At 45.2% G+C, this 24,521-nt stretch overlaps 1 protein-coding gene across 1 annotated transcript in view; it reads left to right on the plus strand.

Moving 5' to 3' along the window:
• MLYCD (malonyl-CoA decarboxylase) overlaps positions 1–23,146 on the plus strand; it is a 33,549-nt gene extending 10,403 nt beyond the window's left edge. Inside the window, exons 2-5 of the mRNA XM_075838470.1 lie at positions 3,718–3,830; positions 5,496–5,652; positions 8,095–8,244; positions 21,364–23,146. Of these exons, the coding sequence (XP_075694585.1) occupies positions 3,718–3,830; positions 5,496–5,652; positions 8,095–8,244; positions 21,364–21,897 (954 nt within the window). The 3' untranslated portion in view covers positions 21,898–23,146. The remainder of the gene's footprint in view (positions 1–3,717; positions 3,831–5,495; positions 5,653–8,094; positions 8,245–21,363) is intronic.
• The last annotated feature ends 1,375 nt before the right edge of the window (positions 23,147–24,521 follow it).

Below are 24,521 nucleotides of genomic sequence, written 5' to 3' on the forward strand. Positions count from 1 at the left end.
GAACTGAGATAAACGAAAACCATTTGCACCTGATCCGTCCCCATTGAAATTAATGGTGATGCAAACGGAAACCTATGGTTTCCGTTTGTTTCATTCAGGGTTCCGTTCTGACGGGAAGCTCCGACTGAACGTCAGAAAGGGACCCTGACGTGAACGAAGCCTAACTCAGACTTTAAAAAGATTTTGTGCAAAATTTCAATTCTTTTCTCCCTGCACCCTCCACAAATTTAATAAATCCTCTAAAAACAGAATAAATTCTTCTATCTGTAGGCAGAATTTATTTCCTATGGAACAAAACAAACCCAACATCATCCTAAATATTTAGGAATAACGAAGTTCTTACTGTAGCGTGTTTATTCCCAGCAAGATACAATGTTGCCAAGGTCAATGTGGTGCACGTAAAGCTAATAGGAAATGTGAATGCATTGAAAACACGGGCAGACTGCCGGCTTGTTTTATGTGTACTTTATTTTGATTCAATTCTTCGCACAATGTAAGAATGCAATAGGCATATGGGTAATTTTTTTTTTCTATTTACGCTACTGAACTCTCCTAATCTCCTTCCTATATTGTTCCCTGTCCATTTGCATTCGGAAAATGGCTTTTTACATTCCCTTATCTCTTTTCAGAACACAGCCTCTTGATTTGAAAGCACCCCAAGGTACATACAATTAAATCTTTTCAGATTTAATTGAGGCCGGGCACACATGAAATGGAAAACATTTTTTCTCGGCTCGGTGTTGAGATCTAAACTCCTCCAAAAAGGCTGATAAACAGGCTGAAGTATCTGCAGTATTTTGGGAGATATTAATGGAAAATTATATTTTCGGTTGCAGCTTTTTAAAGTTTCTGTTTCTGACTCAATTAACAAGTCGCCACATTAATATTCATGAGACCTAATTAATATTCACTAGGTGGTTTGTACTCCGTGTATAAAGGCTTGTATAACATGGGTGCTCCGTAACTTGAGGGGGATACAAATTAAAGGGGGTGTCCAGGAGTACAAAAACATGGCTTCTTTCTTCCAAATACAGCGCCACCCCTGTGTATTGGTTGTGTGTGGTATTGCAGCGCGGCTCCGATTAATTTCAATGAAGCACAGATGCAATACCAGACACAACCAATGGACCGGAGTGGTGCTGTTTTTGACAACCCCTAGATGACTGGGTCAGAGCATCTCCAAAACGTGCGGTGTTCCCGGTATGCAGTGATTAGTACCTACCAAAAGTGATCCTGGAAAGGACAAGCGGCGACAGTCATGGGCGCCCAAGGCTTATTGATGCGCGTGTTGAGTGAAGTCTAGGCTGTCTGGTCCGATCCCACAGAAGAGCTACTGTAGCGCAAATTGCTGAAGATGTTACTGCTCGCTATGATAGAAAGATGGCAGATCGCGCAGAGCATCGCAGCTCGCTGTGTAGCCGCAGAACGGTCAGAGCGCCCGTGCTGACCCCTGTCCACTGCGATAAGAAACTACAATGGGCTTGTGAGCTTCAGAACTGGAACATGGAGCGCCTGGTCTGATAAATTGGATTTTCAATGACATCATGTGGACGGCCGGGTGCGTGTGTGTCACGTACCTGAGGAAGAGATGGCACCAGGATGCATTATGGGGAAGAAGACAAGTCAGCAGAGGCAGCGTGATATTCTGGACAATGTACTACTGGGGAACCTTGGGTCCTGGCATTCATGTAGATGTGACACGTACCACCGACCTAAACATTGCTGCAGACAAGTTCCCCCTTAATGGCCGCGGTGTTCCCTAATGGCCAGTGCCCCCTGTCGGCAGCATAATGCCACACTGCAAACTGTTATTGAAACTTTTGAGGAACTTGACCGAGTTCAAGGCGTTGACTTGTCTCCAAATTCCCCAGATCTCAATTCGTTCGATCATCTGTGAGATCTGCTGGAAAAACAAGTCTGATCCACGGAGGCCGCACCGCGTAATTTACAGGACATAAAGGATCTGTTGGTAACGTCTCGGTGCCAGATATCACAGGAACCTTCAGAGGACTAGTGGAGTCCATGCCCTGACTGGTCAGCGTGGGTCCGGTGGCACGAGGGCGAATACACAATATTAGGCTGGTGCTTTTACGATCGCTGTATAGATGTAAAAAGAGCTTCTTTTTTTTTTTCTACTTTTTTTTTAAATTTTCATTTTATTTCCCTTTGCAAATCAAACATTTCCATAAAAGAAGCCGCAGTAAATGACATCTTTCACTGCCCGTTGTGCCCTGGTTGACGTCGTTGACCTCTCCTCATTCTACTTTGCGCGCGGTTCCCGGGAAAATGTTATAGCTCCAAAAATCCGACAAATACGTTGAGATGACATTTGCATCGTCGGCTGCAGAAATTCCAGCTGATTTTATAATTGGAGTAGAGCGCGCACTTGTAAGATTTACCGTCAGGACGGGGGAGGGGGTTACGGTTCTAGGACAATGGCTGCTGGTAAGGAGGCAGCAATGTGAATAGCCGCAATGACGCACTAATGCGATCGGAAGAATGACTCCCTCGGCAGTAAATGTCAGTCTCCGAGTCCTCTTCTATCTTTTCAGACTTTTCTTACCTGTATCTGGTTTCCAGAAAGCTGGTCGACCAATATTATGACCTCCATTACATCTCGTCCTGCTTTTCTAGTGTCCTGAATGGCATTGCTGCCTGATTTGCCTTTCAGGATTCTAGAATAGCTGGGTGACCATTGACAACTGTAACGGCGGCCACATTGGTTGTGTTCCTAGAATCCTAGATAATGGTTGAGTAGAATTATTTATTTTTTTTCTATTCCTCCCCGTTGGTGATTTTCGACTATAGGTGTAAATAAGTTTACTGATATGATATATGCAATTATCTAATCTGTGGGGGTCCAAGTGGTGGGACCCCTGACGCAAAGGGACCTCAACATCTTCACCTTTCTCTCTGCACGGCGCCGCTCCCAATTCATTGTGAAATGTAATATTACATGGCATTCAGATGAATGGCCGCCCACATGGACGGCTGGATTCTCCAGGAGCCACTGCCCTCTCTGGCTCATATACGGGAACCTGGACAGGGGTCCTCCCTCTATGACATCCATATGACCTGATGGGACAACCCCAATTCGATAAAATCCTTCTTGTGCCCCTGATCAATAAGGGCACAAGAAGGATTTTATCGAATTGTTTTTCTTGGAAAGGTGGAGAGCCCCTTTAAGAAGTAGATGAATAAGCTGCATGGCTGGATTTTAAGCCGGATTCACACGAGCGTGCTCAGTCCGTAGGTCGGCCGCATTTCCCGGACCGAACACCCTGCAGGGAGCCGGGCTCCTAGCATCATAGTTATCTATAACGCTAGGAGTCCCTGCCTCCCCGCGGAACTACTGACCTGTACTGAAAACATGTTTTAAGTTCGGGACAGTTTTCCCGCAGCGAGGCAGGGACTCCTAGCGTCATACATAACTATGATGCTAGTAGCCCGGCTCCCTGCACTGTGTTCAGTCCGGGACATGCGGCCGACCTACGGACCGTATATCCGGGACCGAACACGCTCTTGTGAATCCGGCCTTATAGTGATAGTTTGGACCCTCAGGTGCCTGCGTGGGCTCCCTCTGTTATGAAGTGATGTTTTCTGCAGAAATACATTACTGACACTGGAGATAAATGCTGATATATTGCAGTAACGTAGATTTGCTTCTGATCAAGAGTAATAAAGGTGTCGTCCCCCCCCCCCCTCATATTCTTCTAGGAGATGAATGGGATCCTGAAAAGCATGTTGTCGGAGTGGTTTTCCATAGGCTTCCTGAACCTGGAGAGGATAACCTGGCAGTCACCCTGTGAGATCCTGCAGAAGATTAGCGAGTAAGTGCGCAGAATTTCGTTTTTTATCTTGGCCACACTGAGGTGTAAACCTGTCCATAGGGCTCCATTAGCCCAACGGAGGCTAACAGAGTGTCCTCGTGCCTCCATACAGCTGGTAAATGTCTGCGTACCTTTTTTCTGAAGGATGAAATAGCGTAGGAGACTAGACTACTCCATCCTGAGTGACCCTGCAAAAAAACTTATACCGCGCAATATAGGAGCCGCTGGGTGATGAATGCCACTGTAAGGCTTCGTTCACATCTGTGTTGGTTTCGTCGGAGCTTTCCGTTAGAACGTAACCCTGACTGAAACAAACGGAAACCATATTGATTTCAATACTGACGGAGCCGGTGCAAATGGTTTCCATTTGTCTCCATTGTGCAAGTGTTTCTGATGTTTTGACGGAATGAATAGCGCAGTCGACTACGGTATTGATTCCATCAAAACGACGGAACCCTTGCGCAACGGAGACATCCGTGACCATTAAAATCAATAGTGATGCAAGCGGAAACCTATGTTTTCAGTCAGGGTTCCGTTCTTACGGGAAGCTCAGATGGAACGCCAGAATGGAGCCCTGACGCAGATGTGAACGAAGCCTTAGTCCTCAGTCACACGTATATGTTAAACATATACGTCGGGAAGCTCCAGTGTCATAACTGTAAATATATGTCGCTAGAGCTTCCTGCACAGCCGCTCTGCTCGGGGGACGCTCCTGCCGTCACTGTCCATGTATCAGGCGCTTCCCCAGAGTGTTTCTTGGTGTTTTCTTTACTCGGGGTCTCCAGCCCTAGGTAGATTTCCCAGGGCAGGAGTCCCCGGGCGACGTTTGCCATACAGTGAGATACATTGCAGCCTTCCGTCGGACGTATATGTCAGGAGTCCTCCCGATGTATACCTCCAATGGAAGGCCGAAACGCGATGTGAAGATGGCCACGCAGAACATCTGGACAATTTTTTTTTTTTTAAGTTGAAACATTAATCCCTCTGGGAAAGTGCTAAGCAGAATTCCACTCTAGAATAAAAAATAAAAAAAATCGCCAGTAAATTGACGTCTTTTAGTCGTAATGACAAGTTGTTATAAAATAATTTTCAGATGTTTTTGAGTTTATATCGGTTTCTGGGGTTGCTGAACTGCAGTACCGCACACAGCCTATAGACCGGTATGGCGCTGTCTTTGGAAGAAAGCAGCCGTGTTATCTAATCTTGTAAAACCCCAATCGGGAGTGCTGGATGATCGCCCATGTGGTAGACATAATGGCGGACGTATTGGTTACTACCCAGCTTTCCCTGTACTAGATATACTATGAAAAAGAGAATTTATACTTTTCGGGGTTTGTCTGGTAATGCAGCGCAGCTCAATTCACTTGAATAGGGATGAGCTGCAATTCCAGATACAGCCCATGAACGAGAGTGGCGCTGTTTTTGGGTAAAAAAATGTAAATAATAAATTACGTCCGTTGCCTTAACTAAACGATATCCACGGGGTTGACTATGTGGTGGGAATGTCGAAACCGTCTGTTCATGGGACCGCTAAGTAGCAGCCACAGATAATTTGTTGGCCCGTCTCCTCTGTTTTTGGGATTAACCTGTTGAAGGGAATGTATATTTCTACTGATAGAAAGACATTTGAAATGATGATGATACAACGTGGCTATATATCTGCAGGTACGAGGCTGTGCATCCTGTCAGGAACTGGACAGACATGAAGCGCAGAGTCGGCCCTTACCGGAGGTGCTTTACCTTCACCCATAACGCGATGCCGGGGGAACCCCTTATCGTCTTACATGTTGCACTGATGCAGAACATTTTGGGTAATATTCTGGTGAGTTTTTATATTTCTCTCCTATGAAGGTGACTGGACAGACTTCTGTTGTATTTGGACATCTATAAAATGCCATAAATGCGCTGTGCTACCTCTCTGAATTGCCCCCCAAACTCATGATTTGGGGGTTAATGGCAAGTGTGCACTGTATGTGAGTCTATCCTTCTGATTTGCCATGAGGGATCACCTGACTTGTTCACTGACACCTTCTTCAGTACAGCCGGTGTGCCGGTCAGGTGGTCGACCGCAGTGAGGAGGAGCTTGAAAGGATCGGCGGTAGAGCACGTGCCGACCGCTCCATTCAATATCTAAGGAACTGACAGAAACAGTGAAAAGGAATTGGGGGGTTCGGGACCTTCGTTCTTGTGCCAAGGGTTTGAAAAATTTACCCCTGTCTTATAGATCGGTGAGGATTGTCGATCCTCGGAATACCCATTTAAAGTGTAACTTTTTTTGAAAACTTGTGACCCGTCGTAAGTTTTAATCGGTGGGGTTACGAGCCACTCACCGATCGCTAAAACAAAGCGGCAGAAGCGTTCGGGTGAGCGCTGTGCCCCTTTGTTTCCGATCGGCTTTCCCCGAAGCGGTGTACGAGCTCAATAGAAAGTCTATCGAAAAATAGAAAGCCGATCAAAACCAAAGGGGCACAGTGCTCGTCAGAGCGCTTCTGCTGCTTTGTTTTTGTGATCGGTGGGGGTCTCAGTACACGAACCCCCACCGATCAAATCTTCTGACGTCATTATGTCATGTATAAAGTTAATTTACGCGCTAAGGCTGGATTCGCATGAGCATGTTCGGTCCGTAAAGGATGGAACGTATTTCGGCCGCAAGTCCCGGACCGAACTCAGTGCAGGGAGCCGGGCTCCTAGCATCATAGTTATGTACCACGCTAGGAGTCCCAGCCTCTCCGTGGAACTACTGTCCCGTACTGAAAACATGATTACACTGTCTAAAATAGAACCGCATCAAACTGCGCAATTATACCAGCAGGACGCCCGTGGATAGCGAAGGCTACTCAAATCTCTGATTTAATAAGAAACCTTTGAAAATAATGAAAGTGTCGCTAATTCGCCGATCTGTTGACTTCACCCCTAGAAGTTAGATTGAGTCAGGTGTGAGACGACTGTGTGGTCCCTGCTGTGATGACGGGACCTGGGGAATTACTGCCGAGTACAAGTGTTTATTATAATAGAGGTCACGGACCTTCACGGAGGGAGACATCAGGAGGGGGAAAAACACGGCGGTGACTCCTTCCATTAATGTCTTTAATTCCCAAAAAATAGCCATAGCAACGGTACCGTGAGACGGAGTCCATTAAATGTGAACAGTACGAACCAATTATTGACTGGGGATAAATTGACCAAATAATGAAACGTTTGAGGATTGCACATGTACAGTAGGTGCCTTAAAATAGGATAATGAGCGCGTTTGCATCACAAGTTTGACTCTCTTATACATAGGAATATTTGGCATATATGACTAGATTAACCCCTTACCCCTCATTTGACGTAACTGTATGCCCTAGTCGGTAGGGGGGAGTACGTAGCGGGCTCATGGGCTGAGCCGGCTTTATACCCAATGGATGTCGGCTGTATGTCGCGGCCGACACTTTACCGTAACGGCCGGGATTGTACAGAACTTCTATCCAGGCTGTTTATCCGCTTGGATGCCGCAGTCAATAACGACCGTTAGACATAAAGGAGCCCCCTGTCATCCCATCGCACCCCCCCCCCCCCAGGGTGCCGATCGTCTTCAGGCCAGAGGCAGGACTTGATAGGAGTATTGTAACAGCGACCACTTGTTCAAGTCCCTTATTGGGACGAAAATTAAAAAAAAAAAAAGAAGGTAAAAACATTTAAAGTTTTTACAAAGGTACAAAAAGGGAGGAAATTAAAAACACTTAAGTAATGTAAAAAATAAACATAAATGTTATCGCCGTGTCCGCTAAAGTCCGAAGTATTACAATAAAACATTTGCCTGCAGGATGAGCGGCGTACAAAAAAAAAGGCCAGAATTGCTGTTTTTTGGTCACCTTCACTCCTCAAATAAAATTGAATGAAAAAATTATTTAAGTGATAACAATGTTTCCAATAAAAACTACAGCTCGCCAAGCAAAAAGTCCTCCCACCGCTCCATCCACGGAAAAGCAAAAAAATTCTGGGTCTCCGATTACGGCAACACAAAACAATTAATTCCTTTAACAAGTAGTTTTTTTCTTTGTAATAGTTGTAAATGTCGCTCCCATCATGCCTCAGGATGGGGCACAGATGTTCCCTTTATTCTGGGCGGAGCTTTGACTGATGCCCGCTGTCACCACCTACTGACCAATGCCCATTGTATGAGCGGTCAGGAGGAAGGGATGTGGTGACTGCATTATCTGAGGATGGAGGTTGTATTCTGGGCATGTTGTAATATAAACTCTTTTTGGTCTTTGCTTCTTAGGGAATCGTGAAAGAGTTTCCCCCGTCCGAGGTGGAAGATGGAAATAAGGTGAAGTCCGCCATATTCTACTCGATCAGCTTGACGCAGCAAGGTCTTCAGGGCGTGGAGCTGGGCAATTATCTCATCAAGAAAGTAGTCAAGGAATTGCAGGTTGGTAAAGCGGTTATCTTATTTATTACCCATAAGTGGATTTGGTACAAGAGGCACAGAATGGCTGCTGTGTGGCATCGCTGGTCCTCGTGTATTTTTGGCGCTAAACAAAATCTCTGATGAATTTGCCCTTTGTGGCTGGCAATAGACATAATTTACCCCCGATCAGACCGGCTACCTGATGTTTTATGTGTACGCCGTAGTTGCGCTAAAATTTGACTCTTTACTTCTCGGGGCCTCCGACAGAACAATATATTGAGACCCAGCCCCCCCCTCTCCACTACCCTCCGATTGACTAGCGCCGATTAAGTCATTGGCGCTCTGAGTCATTGGCGCTCTGAGTCATTGGCGCTCTGGGTCATTGGCGCTCTGGGTCATTGGCGCTGGTCCATCGGAGGGCAAATATGGGGGTGGTCGTGTCTCAGACTTCCTGAGATTGCTCTTCATAAAACAGTCTGAGACTGAGATTTTGGAAAGATAACAACGTGGGACTGGAACCCCTAAACGGCGGCAGGATCGTTCAGTAGGAGGGCACCATATATGATGACTTTACATTTGCAATTTATAGTCAAATTGTTACTTTTGACTACAGGGTTGCGGTAAGATTTTTGTTGCAGTCAGTGAATGGGGAACATTTAGGCCTCATGCACACGACAATCCACGGGAGAATTGCGACCCCATTCTTTTCTATGGGGCCGTGCACACGACCGTAGTTTTTGCGGTCCGTGCGCGGTCCGGGCTCATTGAAAACAATGGCCGCGGCCATGTGCATGTGCAGGCGGCCTGCGGCTGACAGTCCGCTGACAGTCCGCAGCCGGCCGACCCGAAAATCACGGCCGTGCACACGGCTACGGTCGTGTGCATGAGGCCTAATTGCTCACAGTACATCAGAACTAAACACATCAGCAGTATGAACCGCTCTCCTATTCTGGACTCCACGGTGATAGATCTAACCTACACTGATACATTGTAACAACCCTCAGCTGTGAATAGGACCCATGATCGACCTCTAAATGTAAACAAGTTTTCATTCACAGACCGCAAGTAGTGATCTTAAAAATTATGTTCGATTTAAAAAAAAAAAAAGTAAAACACTGCTGAACTTTTTCATTGTGTACGGGATAAAGGGTTTGTCTCCTGAATACAACCAGTTTTTAAAATTGAAGCCGATCGCCATGGGTCCGGCTTCAGAGTCCCAATGTGATCGCATCTGATCCCTTTATTATTACTATGGCAATGCTCCTCCTCCCCCCTCCTTGCAGCGTAGCCCATTATAAACCCTCAGGACTCCTATTTAGCCTCCTAGATTTTAGGCAGATATTTTGCAGCTTTAGGTAATTACGTTGCGTTGTTGACCAAAGGGTGAAAAGCGCCGAATGTTTTCGATTACGCAATAACCATTTGCTGAAATTGCCTCTTAACAGACTCGGAGGTTCGTTCACTTGCCTTTCCGCAATCCTCAGTCCATTTTTCCATAATTACAAAGACCCTGATGCGTTAACCTTTTGCGTAGAGCTCATATCCGCGCTTTATGTCGGCTCTTGTATATACACACAATACCCGACGCTCCGGCTGATCCGCAGCCATCACTGAACTACACGCAGGACTTTGAATTAGATTACGGGATTTTGCAGAGACTAATGGTCATTTTTTTTCCATGGCCGTTTTGCACAATTACCGGACTCCGTAAGTGCACACGTAATCTCCTCGCCATTATTTAGCGAAGTGCCTTTATTTGTTTCTCTCCCAGTGCATTTGTGGTTCGCTCTTAACGGCGGGTTTTGCGGGAGGCTTGTATTTGTAATAATGTTTCTCCTGATGGATCTCGGCGCATTAACAGCTCATTAGATATTACAATAATATACGACCGGGGCATCCGCGTCTGAAAACTTCCGGCTAAGAGTGGTTTTCTCACTTGTTTAATATCGTAGGCTTAGAATAGATTTTCATTATTCAATATTTGGTTCCTTACAAAAAAAAACTTCATGCAAATGTATTGCATTTTTATGGGATTTTTCAAGAGCGCTAGATGGTAACCCTCGTTGCACCCCACAGTGCTTGACTAACCGGGGTACCTGGGATAATATATATCGAGAGGGCATTACCCCGACTGTAAATAAAAATGGCTGCAAGTATATGTTTGTTTCTGATTGACTTCAGGCGTATCTGTTTCTGGGAAAGCTGTGTGAGCACAAATATCGCTGCCGTTACTCCTACCGCAGGGGATATACTATTCCTTTTCAGAAACCTGATGCGTTAGCCCCACTGCCGCATTGCCGGGCAGATTTATAGAAAAGCTGAATGACAATTGCTTACCTCCCTGCTTTCCCAGGAATACAACTTAGGCTGGGTTCACACGAGGTCATTACGTCCGTAATGGACGGAACGTATTTCGGCCGCAAGTTCCGGGCCGAACAGAGTGCAGGGAGCCGGGCTCCTAGCATCATAGTTATGTACGACGCTAGGAGTCCCTGCCTCTCCGTGGAACTACTGTCCCGTACTGAAAACATGATTACAGTACTGGACAGTTGTCCTGCAGCGAGGCAGGGACTCCTAGCGTCGTACATAACTATGATGCTAGGAGCCCGGCTCCCTGCACTGTGTTCGGTCCGGGACTTGCTGCCGAAATACGTTTCGTCCTTTACGGACGTAACGTGCTCGTGTGAATCCAGCCTAAGGATGCCCATACATGTTAGAGGAAAGTCGACCGAACCTGCAGATTTAGTTAAGACTGGCAAACTATCTGTGTGCGGGGTTATACCGATTTTTATATATCAACATGTTCGAATAGCTGTCGGCCGGACATCTATATCCCCTCGTGAAGACGCATGCTCGGATCGGCTAAGCGTACATTTTTATTTCCATAGAGAGTAGATGAGATGCTGCCTGGCATCTCTGGCAACGCTTATGTACTTATGAATAGGACTGGGTATGCTGAGATGTGTCGCCTGCTGTGGGCTGCCCCCATACATATTAGATAGCCGTCTGAATAGTCTGTCCTATCTCGTCTATTCCCGGCTTCGACTCCTGATTTGGATGTTAAAAGATCAGAGGAGACCAACTTGGGGGTAAATGCTCTTCACTGCCTGTTTACAAGCCGGCCGATCTTACAACAGTAAATTTGCCATCCATTTATCCTTCTGTTCCCCATGGTTTACTTCTAGTCGGCGATTCTCCCCGGTCCGCCTGCTGCAGTCCGTGTTAATCCTCACGGAGTGTCCTCTCTGCCTACTTGGTTGTCGTTCACTTTTTGACTTATGGATCCAGTTGACTATAAAAGGTGGAGAGATCACAACGAATATGTTAACTGAGGAGTCCGAGAGGATGCAGTGATGATCTGCACAGCAGGGAGACCAGGCGGAAGGACGGGCTATGACGAAATAACAGAGTTCAAATGATTAGGGTGACAGGAGGATGAAAACCCATATCCGGAATGTGAGATGTAGGAGCAAAAGTCTTTGTAATTGGTTGGTATCTGATTATGTAGGTGACCGGGGCGGACATACCATATGTGACCAGTAGGTGAGGGGGGCGCACTGCAAACACAAAAACAGCTAGCCGATTCCTACTGTCAGATTGCGTATGCATATAAGGGTCTTGAGAATTGGTGGATTGTTAGGGGGACCTAAGGGGGTGTTATGATGACCCATTGGAGAACAAGGGGCCCATACACTGTTCTTGCATGGAGCCCTCTGCTGTCTGGCTTTCCTGGAGCTACTTAGGACCCCCCCCCAGGTAATGTGTGGACTTTTTTTATTTGCCCCTTCAGTATTTTTGTGTGTGGCTGTCGGCACCCCTGTAAAACTACCAACTATGGCATTTTTTGCTTCCCTTACATGTACGATCTCGTGGATTTGACACACGTCAGGCATATTCTTCTTTTATTCTATACAGCCGGTGAAATTAAAGTGCGGTGTGGGGATAAAAAGCGAGGTCAGGGACTATCTAAGGCAGGAAATATCATTTTCAGAAACCATATAACCTTTCACGTAAGAGGATTTCGCTCTCCGCTCACACACAGGACAAGATGCGACGTCCTTCGGTCAGTTATCGGATGAATGATCCCATCCCCCTCCCCCAAAATATGAATGTAATTGTTAAGAGATTTTCAACCAGCCACGGACAATCTGTTTCATTATTCCCGACGCTTATCTTCTCCGCACAGGATACAAGGACTTCCAAATCAAGATGCTTTATGAATGGCTTTTATGTCACCACAATAACAAGTTATTACTTTATTTTTTTATTTTTAATCCAATTTTCACAATGCGTTTGTGCTTTTAAGTGTTTTTTTTTTGTTACAATTTTATCATTTTTTTTTTTTTTTTTTCCATTATTTTTAATATGATCTTATACAGGGTTAAAGTGGTTGTGTAGTTTAGAAAAACCCATTTTCATATACCTATTAGAAAATTCGGAGTTAACAGATGAGGGTTCGATAGTCTGGATCCTCATTTCTTGGCCAGATTGGAGAGCGGTTACCAACATTTTTATGGATGCTGTGTAATGCCTAATTTCTCCTGTGGTGGCGCTGCAGGGAAATTGAACACTCGCTTCCAGGTTTCCCCACAGATTACAGCTGATGGCTGCGAGCCCCAGCAGAGAGACACTTTGTGATCTGCTTATTGTCAAGGGATCCTTCAAACAAGTAATCCATCCAGTTTTCAATCATTACCACCTCCAAAGAATAATTCTCTTTTCACAGTATAGTCAGTGACAAATGGCCATGCTATCTCATACGTGAGCATCTATTGTGGCCCTAAACCGTTGATCTCCTCCTTAGAGATGGGTCTAATTCTTTTTCTAAGCGGTTGGGGTTGCAGAGAAGTGGGTATATGACCCGTCATGGCTCAGGAGGGGCTTTTGAGTCAAGATTTGGGAAGCAAATCCAGTTTTTGCCACTAAAATATAATAAAAAAGGCGATATGAGAAAAAGAGCCCTTACATCATGAGTGATACTATGTTATATACTGTAGTATCTGTCCGAGGTGCTGAAACAGTCCATGCAGTTATCAGGAACATGTCCCTTATCTACCTACATGCTAAATTAGTTCATCACATCAGATATGAAACGAAGTACTACAGTATAAATGACAAAATTTTTTTTCAATAAATCAATTTTTTCTCGGTACCTCTAAAAAAAGAAAAGGTTTCCCTTGGGCATAATGCCCAGCAGAGCAGCAGTTCATGCTCGTTCTAGGGGGTGACCTCTTCCCTTATACGCTATTGTGACGGACCCTGTAAAGCTTGTCCCATAGAAACTTTTTGGAAACTTGAGGCCCCGCACTGCAAAGTTGCTCCTAGTCAACCTATGTTAAAGGAGTTGTCCGGTCTAGAAAACCCATTTCCATATATCCTATTAGGGAATTCTGAGTTAAAGGTGCATTCATATCCAGCTATTCGCAGGATAAGTGATAGGTTCTCACCGATCGTGAGAACAGGTGTCCTGATCCCCCCCCCCCCCCCGATCCTCCTCTCTGCTCGACCACAGTGAGGAGAACATTGTGGAGCGGAGGTCGAGCGTGCGCGCTGCCGCTTCATTCAAAGTCTATGAGAATTACGGAAATAGCCAAGTACGGCACTCAGCTGTTTCAGTCATTCTCATAGACAGTGAGTGGAGCGGCGGGCGCATGCTCCACCTCCGCTCCATTCAAGCTCCTCCTCACTGCGGGGGTGCAGTGAGGAGGATCTGGGGGTTCGGGATCCCAGCAGCGGGGCACCCAGCGATCAGCAAATAATCACCTATCCTGTGGATAGGTATTTGGGGAAAACTGCTTTAATAGAGGTGGGTCCTCTATTCAGGATCCTCATCCCCTGGTCAGAGTGGAGAGCAGTTACAAAGAGCGTCTCTTGATCTGGAGGACCTGTCCTGTATTGCACAAACACACTGTGTAATGCTTAATTTCCCCTGTGGAGGTGCTGCAGGAAAATTGAACCTTCACTTTTAGATTTCCCTGCAGATTACAGCTGATCACTGGGGCTCCCAGCAGGGGAACTCCTTGTGATCCACTTATTTACAAAGCCTCCTTCTAACAAGTAGAGACATTTTGTGCTGTCCGCCATGTAGTCTGATCCAATTCTTTGCCTACATGGAGCCCCACTGATGCCGGACTGTCGGATCTTTGCTCTGTGGGAGTATATGATTTGTCAGTGAAAGGGTTATTGCATATTCCCCGGTATTTTTCGGCAGTATAAAGTAATCTCGCGCTGACATTTGCAGTTGTCAGTACCACTAGAACATCAAAGGCCGGCTTCCGCTGTCATCCCTTTGTGGGCTCGATAAGTTATTTAGTGTCTGTGATCTGCCTTTCTGTCTTGCTTAGTTACTGCCTCGGATCTGCAATAGGCTTTTGTGCCCGGCGCTGGCTCTCTGAAAGCTTTTTGAGCAGGGAGGACGGAGGGATGTCACGAGGAGACTCGCACCGTAGCAAGTCTAAGACATTGTTCAGCGCTATTTAAAGGGACTCTCTTCTATCTCCGGCTAACAGCTGTGTAACATTAGCAGATGTGACAGGCTCCACACCACCCTTTGAAGTTGATAAGTTTCCAGGTGAGAAATGCATCGGCTGTTTTTTTGATTGATTTCGTGGCAGAGACTGTTGAGGGAGAAGCGAGAAGACTCACATGAAAAGAGATTTGTTTTTACACCGTATTGTCGGAGTGAGCAATTATGCAAATTGGGATGTGGATTGGATCCTAATGGGGCTTACCGTCACGACGAATGAATGGTGATCGCGTGTCTTCGTTCCTAAATCGGTGCTCAGTTGATAGGATAATTCCATAATTTTAGGGAAATGGTTACATACTGAAGGTGGCCGTAGTTGTTAGATTAGTAGGGGATCCCGTTAAAATTGACTGTAAAGTCCCTGATTTTCTTCACACCATATGCCTTGATGACACATTGCTAGGTTATGCCATACATGTATGATTGGTGAGGGTCCGGCCAGTGGGACTCATGAATTGGTGTTCTGCTATTCTCCGGAAAAAACAGGGCTGGCCCATAGGATATAATAGGCCAACCAAGTGCTATCTCATGTAAATTAAAGGGGCGCAGTACTCAAAGGAGGCCTGTAGTCCTTTAGTTTTAAAGGGGTTTTCCACCTTGTGACAACTGATGACCTATCCACTGGATAGGTCATCAGCATATCATCGGTATGGGTCTGACACCCGTACTCTGTGCTGTCAAGCCGCTCTGGTGGCCTGTGGGCACCGGATGTTATGGCACGTAATCCTATGTACGGAGCCCAGAAGCAGTTGGCTCCGTACATAGCAAAGCGTCAGAACTGCAGGTTCACTTGGATACTACAGTATTGCAGCTCGGCCGCTATTCCGTGGCCAGAGTGAAGTGCTTCCGGCTTGTACGTCCGGTGCACAGAGGCACAGGACCAGCTGATCTGTGCGAGGTTCGGTGTCGGACCCTCATATATCCTCACACAGGTCATCAGTTGCCAGAAGGTGGAAAACCCCTTTAACAGTCGATGGCAGCCCCCAGCAGTGACACCCTTTCAATCATAATAGACATGGTGGTAAAATCTAGTTGTATCAAAAAGACAACAATCAGCAATCCTCCTGATCGCCAAAGGTCCGGCTTCTGCAAACCACGGCAATCGGCTGAGTTAACCAGGATTTCCCCTCAACAGCAAATACAGGGTATTGTGCTATTGCGTGTTCTCCAGTCAAATGAATGGATAACTGTGTAATACGATGCCGGGCCGAGTCCACCAGAGTGGGAGACGTGTATTCTTAGGAGACTTTCCCCCCCCCCCCCCCTCTCTCAATGTCATCGGTATGCCTATAATACTGCTCCCTATGTACAAGAATATAACTACCATAATGCTGCCCCCTATATACAAGAATATAACTACTATAATACTGCTCCCTATGTACAAGAATATAACTACCATAATGCTGCCCCCTATATACAAGAATATAACTACTATAATACTGCTCCCTATGTACAAGAATATAACTACCATAATGCTGCCCCCTATATACAAGAATATAACTACTATAATACTGCCCCCTATATACAAGAATATAACTACTATAATACTGCCCCTATATACAAGAATATAACTACTATAATACTGCCCCTATATACAAGAATATAACTACTATAATACTACCCCCTATATACAAGAATATAACTACTATAATACTGCCTCCTATATACAAGAATATAACTACTATAATACTGCCCCCTATATACAAGAATATAACTACTATAATACTGCCACTATATACAAGAATATAACTACTATAATACTGCCCATATATACAAGAATATAACTACTATAATACTGCTCCTATATACAAGAATATAACTACTATAATACTGCCCCCTATATACAAGAATATAACTACTATAATACTGGCCCTATATACATTAATATAACTACTATAATACTGCCCCCTATATACAAGAATATAACTACTATAATACTGCCACTATATACAAGAATATAACTACTATAATACTGCCCCTATTTACAAGAATATAACTACTATAATACTGCCCCCTATATACAAGAATATAACTACTATAATACTGCCCCCTATATACAAGAATATAACTACTATAATACTGGCCCTATATACATTAATATAACTACTATAATACTGCCCCCTATATACAAGAATATAACTACTATAATACTGCCACTATATACAAGAATATAACTACTATAATACTGCCCCTATATACAAGAATATAACTACTATAATACTGCCCCCTATATACAAGAATATAACTACTATAATACTGCCCCTATATACAAGAATATAACTACTATAATACTGCTCCTATATACAAGAATATAACTAGTATAATACTGCCTCCTATATACAAGAATATAACTACTATAATACTGCTCCTATGTACAATATAACTACTATAACACTGCCCCCTATGTACAAGAATATAGCAGGTTTGTTGCTGCTCTGCCTATGGGCGTCCGCTGACTGGGAGGATGGAGGGGGTGCTCCAGAGACAGAGGACACAGGTCTTGGATCTAGATAAAGGGAATGGGGCATGTTTCGGGCGCTCCTCTAGTAGGTAATCAGGACATACAGTATTGGGTTGCCCCCACAGACAGAATCCTTTTACTGCTGGGTGCATTGTTTTAAGTCTGTACTTTTCGAGTACACTAGAAACTTCTATAAACCCGACTGAGAAGTTCTGATTTTCTAGTGATGGTTCAGCAGATGACGGACTGATAACTGGTCATCTCTGCACACGAGTTACATGTTCTCCTCCTCTCCTCTGCACGCTTCAGCTACTTATTCCTCTCACTGGTGACTGTCCCTGCTCAGAGCAGCACCATTAGGCCTCATGCACACGACCGTATTTTTTCACACCCGTAAATACTGGCGTAAATACGGGTCCGGTGTCACACGTATTCCACCCGTTTTGCACCAGTATTTACGAACCCGTGCCCGTAAATATGGGTCCGGTGTCACACGTATTCCACCCGTATTTACGAGCACGTTTTTGGCAGCAAAATAGCACTGCACTAATCGGCAGCCCCTTCTCTTTATCAGTGCAGGATAGAGAGAAGGGACAGCCTTTTCTGTAATAAAAGTTAAAGAAATTCATACTTACCCGGCCGTTGTCTTGGTGACGCGTCCCTCTCTTCACATCCAGCCCGACATCCCTGGATGACGCGGCAGTCCATGTGACCGCTGCAGCCTGTGATTGACCTGTGATTGGCTGCAGCGGTCACATGGCCTGAAACGTCATCCAGGACGTCGGCCCGGATGTCGAGAGGGACGCGTCACCAAGGCAACGGGCGGGAGACCGGACTGGAGGAAGCAGGAAGTTGTCGGTAAGTATGAACGTCTTTTATTTTTATTTTTTACAGGATAGGGGATACATGTCTTTTGTTTATGGCAGAGCGGGGAGATACCTCCCCGCTCTGCCATAGTTTTCATTGTAGTCCCGGCGGTAGTTACGCCACTGGGCTGTGGCCTGCAGACCGGGTAGTCCCCTGACCTCGCCTCACCTCGCAACGCTCCCGTAATCACGGGTGAACACACGCAGCCACCCATGATTACGGGAGCCCCATAGACTTCTATGGGATGCCCGTGCCGTTATTACGGCATGAAATAGGGCATGTTCTATCTTTTTTAACGGCACGGGTACCTTCCCGTGAGCAAACGGGAAGGTACCCGTGGCTAACAGAAGCCTATGAGCCCGTTATTGCGGGTCGTAATAACGACCCGCAATAACGGGTGTTTTTACGGTCGTGTGCATGAGGCCTTACTCTGTATTATTCTTATTATTACTATTATCATCATCCTCATTATTATTAGGCTTTTCTATACCCCACAGATCCTAAAAGCACAGATATAAGGCTACATTCACACGAGCCTATCAGATCAACGCGTGTGAATCTGCTCCATGCATAGACGAGCGCTAGCGGTGCTGATAGCGGCTGGCGTCATGACACAGCGGCCAGCCGCTATCCGCACCACTAGCGCTAGTATATGCAGTTTTCCAGCACGGCTAAGTGCCTGATGAAGGTCGCTTAGACCGAAACGTCGCACTCTGCCACTGGCATTAAAAACAAATTAAAAATACCTTTGTTTCAAAATTGGTGTGCCGGATACTCTTTTATATGCGTTGTAATATAAATAGTGTTTCTTTTAGCTGTCTGAATCAAGCAATTTGTGAGCCCCCCCAGGGATTGTACGGGATTAGAAAAATATTGTTTCTGTTTTTCAGAAACAGCGCCACATCTGTCAATGGGTTGTGTCTGGTATTGCAGCTTCGCTCTATTAAAGTCAATACAACCTTGTTTTTGGAAGAAAGCATATTTTTTTTTTTTTTCTAATCATGTACAACTGCTTTTAAGTGTTTCTGTGTCAAATATTCAAACTTCGACACAGCCGCACGCTCGTGGACGTGACTGTGTTGGTTACTGTAGTGAAGGGGCAGCATCACAGACAAACTTTTTTAAAAAATATTTTTTTCCAGAATCCTAAATGATTACCTATCCACAGGATAATTTTCTGATTGTTGGTGGCCCTACATTGGTACACCCACTGATTGTGAGAAAAAGGTCCCAAACACCCAGATCCTCCTCACTGCTCTACTGCATTTAGTTGGGGGGTCCTCTGCTCAGGATCCTCATCTCTTGACCAGAATGAAGAGCAGTTACATAGCGTCTCTCGCTCTGGAGGACCTGGCCTGTCCTGCATTACACAGACAACTCATTGATATAAATGGACACTGTGTAATGTTTAATTTCTCCTGTGGTGGCGCTGCAGGGAAAGTGAATACTTACTGCCAGGTTTCCCCACAGATTACAGATGATCGCTGGTGGTCGCAGCTGCGGGTCATTTTGTGATCATCTTCTTGTTAAGAGGCCCTTCCCGCTAGTAGACATTGTCTGAAGCGGAGGACCCCTTTATGTAGCAGAAAATAAATCCCGACCATTTCTCTAGTAGGATTTTACCTTTGTCGCTTTGTATTATTGAGCGTTGTGAATGATGGTTTATAACAGACGTCGGAGCTCTTAGATTATAAATGCTGAATATAAGATTTGTGGCACGTAGCTCAGCATCTCCGACATGACTGAACTTTTATAAACAGAGGCCTAATGATTCAAATGTCAGCAGCCGTCTTGTAAAAGTTTTGGCTAATTGAAAAGTCCACGGCGAACTGGGCGGAAACTTTTTAAAGGTAAGTGGTTTCCATGGCGACCATTAGGCTGAAATAAAAAGTTAAGTGCAATGTGCCAGTCCTATTAGTCCCTGCCTCGGCTCTGATTAATGAAGGATCTGATGGAAACATGTTTTCTCCTCACTGGCGGTTATTAGCGATTTAATGAAAACAAGTTAGACCGCGGAGAGGGCCGGCCACATGCGTAGAACGTCCCTTTATAAATGTATCCGGACCTTGAATTATTCCCCATACCAACAAATATGCAACATTTATGCGCAGCCTAATAAAATATGCAGAATCAAAATAAATACGTTCTTGGCTGGAGCGCGGCGGAAAAATTACAGGCTCTATGGAGACCGCCCCAGCTTTAGTCCCAGAATAGCTGCATTTTTTTTTTATACCCTCTGTGATGTTTGACACGTTGATTTCTGACATTTCGACAATTCGCACGTCTGTCGCCAAAAACTCGTCTGATGACCCATTACTACATATGGAAGGACGGCTTCAAGTCTTCATTTTTTTAAAAAGCAGGGTCCAGAATTGGGAACCCCTTCCATTGACTCAAAACACTTTAAGAACAGGTTCCCACGGGACGGATACACTGAGTAAAATCCACGCAGCGTATCCGTCCTGGAACCCGTAGTCTATTCCGTCCGGAAACAGCTTTTTTTTTTTTATGGCATTTCCGCTGTGGAATGCAGCGTTAAAAAACGATCATACTTACGTAGGTCGTTGTTATGGCAACACGTCCCGCCATCGCAGTCCCGTCTGGCCTCCCTGGATGACGCTGCAGCCCATGTGACTGATGCAGCCTGTGATTGGCTACAGTGGCGGTCACATGGAATGCAACGTCATCCCAGGAAGGTGGCCCTCTGACCTCTTCCAGGCCGGCCTCCTGGGATGACTTCTCATCCCATGTGATTACTACCGCTGCAGCCTGTGATTGGCTGCAGCGGTCACATGGGATTCAACGTCCTCCCAGCAGGCCGGACTGCAGGAAGGAGGAGGGCGTTCTAGGTAAGTATAATTTTATTTTTTTTTATTTTTTTTCCCCGTAGTTTCGACTTTTGCGGAGTAGTCGCAGCAATTATGCTGCAAAAATCGCAACACTGAGCTTTATGTTGGGGGTTTTGCATCCACATTTTATTAATTTCTCCTGTGGTGGTGCTGCAGGGAAATGTAACACTTCTAAGTTCCCGAGTTCCCCACTGATCACTGGAGGTTTCAGAAGCAGGACATTCAGTTTTAACATTGAAGGACTCTTCTAACAAATATGGATTTTCCAAAGCCGATAACCCCTTTTAAAGTGATATTTCGGATTCTGTAAATAGAAAGTTACAATGTCTCATTTTAAGGCTTTTGTGTATTTATTTTTAAAAAATTTTAATTTTTATTTTTCTGCACATTTGTGTAACCGCTATAATATGATTATACTTCTTGATTATATTTTGCAGGGTGAGTTCTCCCAAATCTCGGAGTTCTCCAGTTTGTCCCCAATCCCTGGATTTACTAAGTGGCTTCTCGGTGCCTTCAACTCACAAACAAAAGAATTGGGAAGGTCGGAGCTCTTTTTGGAATCGGAGTGTAAGGAGATATCTGACATCACGGGGTCCCCAGCTGTGGAGACCCTGAAACGTCTCTTCACCAGCAACGAGTGGATGAAATCTGAAAGTCTTGTCAAGGTTCTGGAGGCCCCATTGATGAGGCTTTGCGCCTGGTACTTGTATGGAGAGAAGCACCGTGGCTTCGCCTTAAACCCTGTAGCAAACTTCCACTTACAAAACGGGGCTGTCATGTGGCGACTGAATTGGATGGCCGATACGAGTCCACGGGGAGCTGCTGCCTCCTGTGGCATGATGGTCAACTATCGCTACTTCCTGGAGGACACATCTGTCAACAGCGCCCGGTACCTCCGCGTGAAGCACATCGAGGCCTCTGAACAAGTGCTCAATTTGGTTTCCCAATTCAGAAAGAACAGCAAACTGTGAACGGTAATGAACCGGCCGTGGTCCTGACTCCTCACCTCTGCTGCCTACATTGTAGATCTGTGGTACTCGCCACATAGTCGGTGACTATTGCCAAATGATAACATTGGGCTTCGGCTTATGACTGACGGGCCAGAGAGATTTATGGATTTGATTTCACTTCCAATTGTTTCCGCTCTTCAATATTCAATAATCTAGTGGCACTTTCAATGTATTTTATGTAAATTATTGCAATCTGTAAAGGGTTTGTCCAGGGTTAGAAAAACATGGCTGCTTTATTCCAGAAACCGTGCCATACTTGTCCTCATGTTGGATCTGGTATTGTAGCTCAGCTGCAATACCACGCACAACCTGGGCACAGGTGTGGCGCTGTTTTTGGAAGAAAGCAGCCATGTTTTGCTAATTTTGTACAGCTCTTTTAGCTTCTTAGTTGATGCTAAAGGGGTTGAAATTAAATTAGTCTTGTACCTGTAACTATGTGTCCTTTAGCTAATATAAGATTTTCCTACTGTTGTATTGTAAAGTGTTAGCCTGCGTCCCTAAAGGGAAACACAAGTTTTGATGAACATTGGCTCCGTAATCCGTACATGCAAAATCAATCATCCGTGTAATAGCACTTCTCTTTTTTACTAAATGCAGTGTTGAAAAAGTCTGCTACATGGAAACCATCAACAAGCAGGACAGCTGCCATATCTAGAATTTTTTGTATCCAATCTTTGTTTATGTACCCTAATACCTCTGCAGCTCGTCTTCATAAGGGATGGTATGAAATTAGAAAAACATGGCTGCCTTATTCTAGAAACAGCTCCACTCTTGTCCATGGGTTGTGTGTGGTATTGCATCTCAGCCCTATTCCAGTGTATGGACGGGCCTGCTACAACACCCCACACAGTCTATGGTCAAATTGGTGTGGTCTGTGGTTGAAAGCAGCCATGTTTTTATTATCCCTTATACACAGGAGAATCCCAAAATTCTGATGAACCTATTATCACAATATACTTGCATCGGTTATTAAGGTGTTAAAAAGTAACTAAACATTCAACAAACTTCTGACGTGTCATAGTGACATGTCAGAAGTTTTGATTGGTGGCGGTCCGAGCACTGAGACCCTCCCTGATGTAACGGTGTACGGACTAAATAGGAAGTCTGTGGGCCCATACACCGTTACATTCGCTTTCCAAGAAAAGCCCAAGAGAAACAAAGCCACTCCACGCTCACCCCAGCGCTTCTTCCGCTTCGTTTTAGCGATCGGGGGGGGGGGGGTGTCTCAGTGCTCAGAAACCCACCAATCAAAACTTCTGACATGTCACTATGACATGTCAGTAGTTTGTTGAACCTTTAGTTACCCTTTAATGAGCGGGGTTACAGGGATTATTAGGGTGAGAACACATCTAGTGGATGCCGCGTGCGACCGAAACCACGCCTACATGTGGCGAATGGCTGCACGATTTCGCCATAAATCAGGCAGCCATTTTTTAGCGCATGGTGGAGTGGTCTTGGAATCTAAGGTTGCAACGTACTTCAAAGAATCGCGTAATAAATACTGATCTGTCAACAGCAGCTTGTTGATGGTTTCTGGATGCGGGATTTTGCGGAATATAAAACCAATGTTAATCAAACGTTGCGGTTTAGCATGCCTTATTTAAGAACTTTCTTTAGAATGTTGACTACATTTGCAGACACTTGTCTTACATCATAGCTTATCCAGAAATGCATTGAAAATGTTGCTGGTACGCAATTAGCTCTCAGGTTACCTGACCTCACATGTTTTTGCAGACTTTTGCTTGTACAGCGCAGTAGTGCATTGTGGGATGTGTAGCCTTCTGTAAAGACAGCGACTGTAGATGCAATCTGGAGCTGATTGCATTATAAGAGTTTAGCGCTACTGCGTCTCTGGCAGTAAAGTGCTGAGCGATTGGCAACCATTTTAAATGCAGCTGTGGATGTGACTGGAGATCAAGACATGATGCAATACAAGCTAAATATAGCAAGGGGTCTGTGTGATATTCGGATGTAAACAGCTCCTCTATAGCACCTCCGCAGGTGAAATGGAGCATTGCATGCCGTCCATTCAGTGTAACGTACTAGGTCCTCCAAAGTGGGAGCAGCAGTGCTCTGCTCCGGCTAGTAGATGGGAGTCTCACAAGTGGGGGAACCGCCCTACTACTATATATCCATCTGCCCTTAGGGCGTATGAACAGGAGTTAACTCCGGCTTCTATAAAATTGCTGTTTTAGACACCGGGTGCTCAGTAAAAGGTGTCGTAAAAGTGCCAAAAAAAAGCATTTCTTAAAAAGTTATTCCCATCTCGGACATTGATAGCATATTTACAGGATATGCCATGAATGGGGAGATCCGCACCGATCTCTATAACTGTGCCCCATAACCCCCTCCCATGTGCTGCCGATGGACTCCGGACACTGAATTACAAGGTGGCCGAGCTTTCCGGAAACAGCCAAGCGCGTTTTGCTACACTTTTTACGTAACTTTTCATTCCTATGGGAGCGCCGGAAACGGCGTAACAAATCGCGATTGACAGTGGCCGGGTAATCCGGAAACAGAGTTACAGGTCAGGGGGACCCGGTCTAGAAATAGGTGCGGGTCCCACCAATGCGGACATGTCAGAG

The sequence above is a fragment of the Rhinoderma darwinii genome, chromosome 9 (genome assembly GCF_050947455.1).
Source record: "Rhinoderma darwinii isolate aRhiDar2 chromosome 9, aRhiDar2.hap1, whole genome shotgun sequence".
In the NCBI taxonomy this organism is placed as follows: Eukaryota; Metazoa; Chordata; class Amphibia; order Anura; family Rhinodermatidae; genus Rhinoderma; species Rhinoderma darwinii.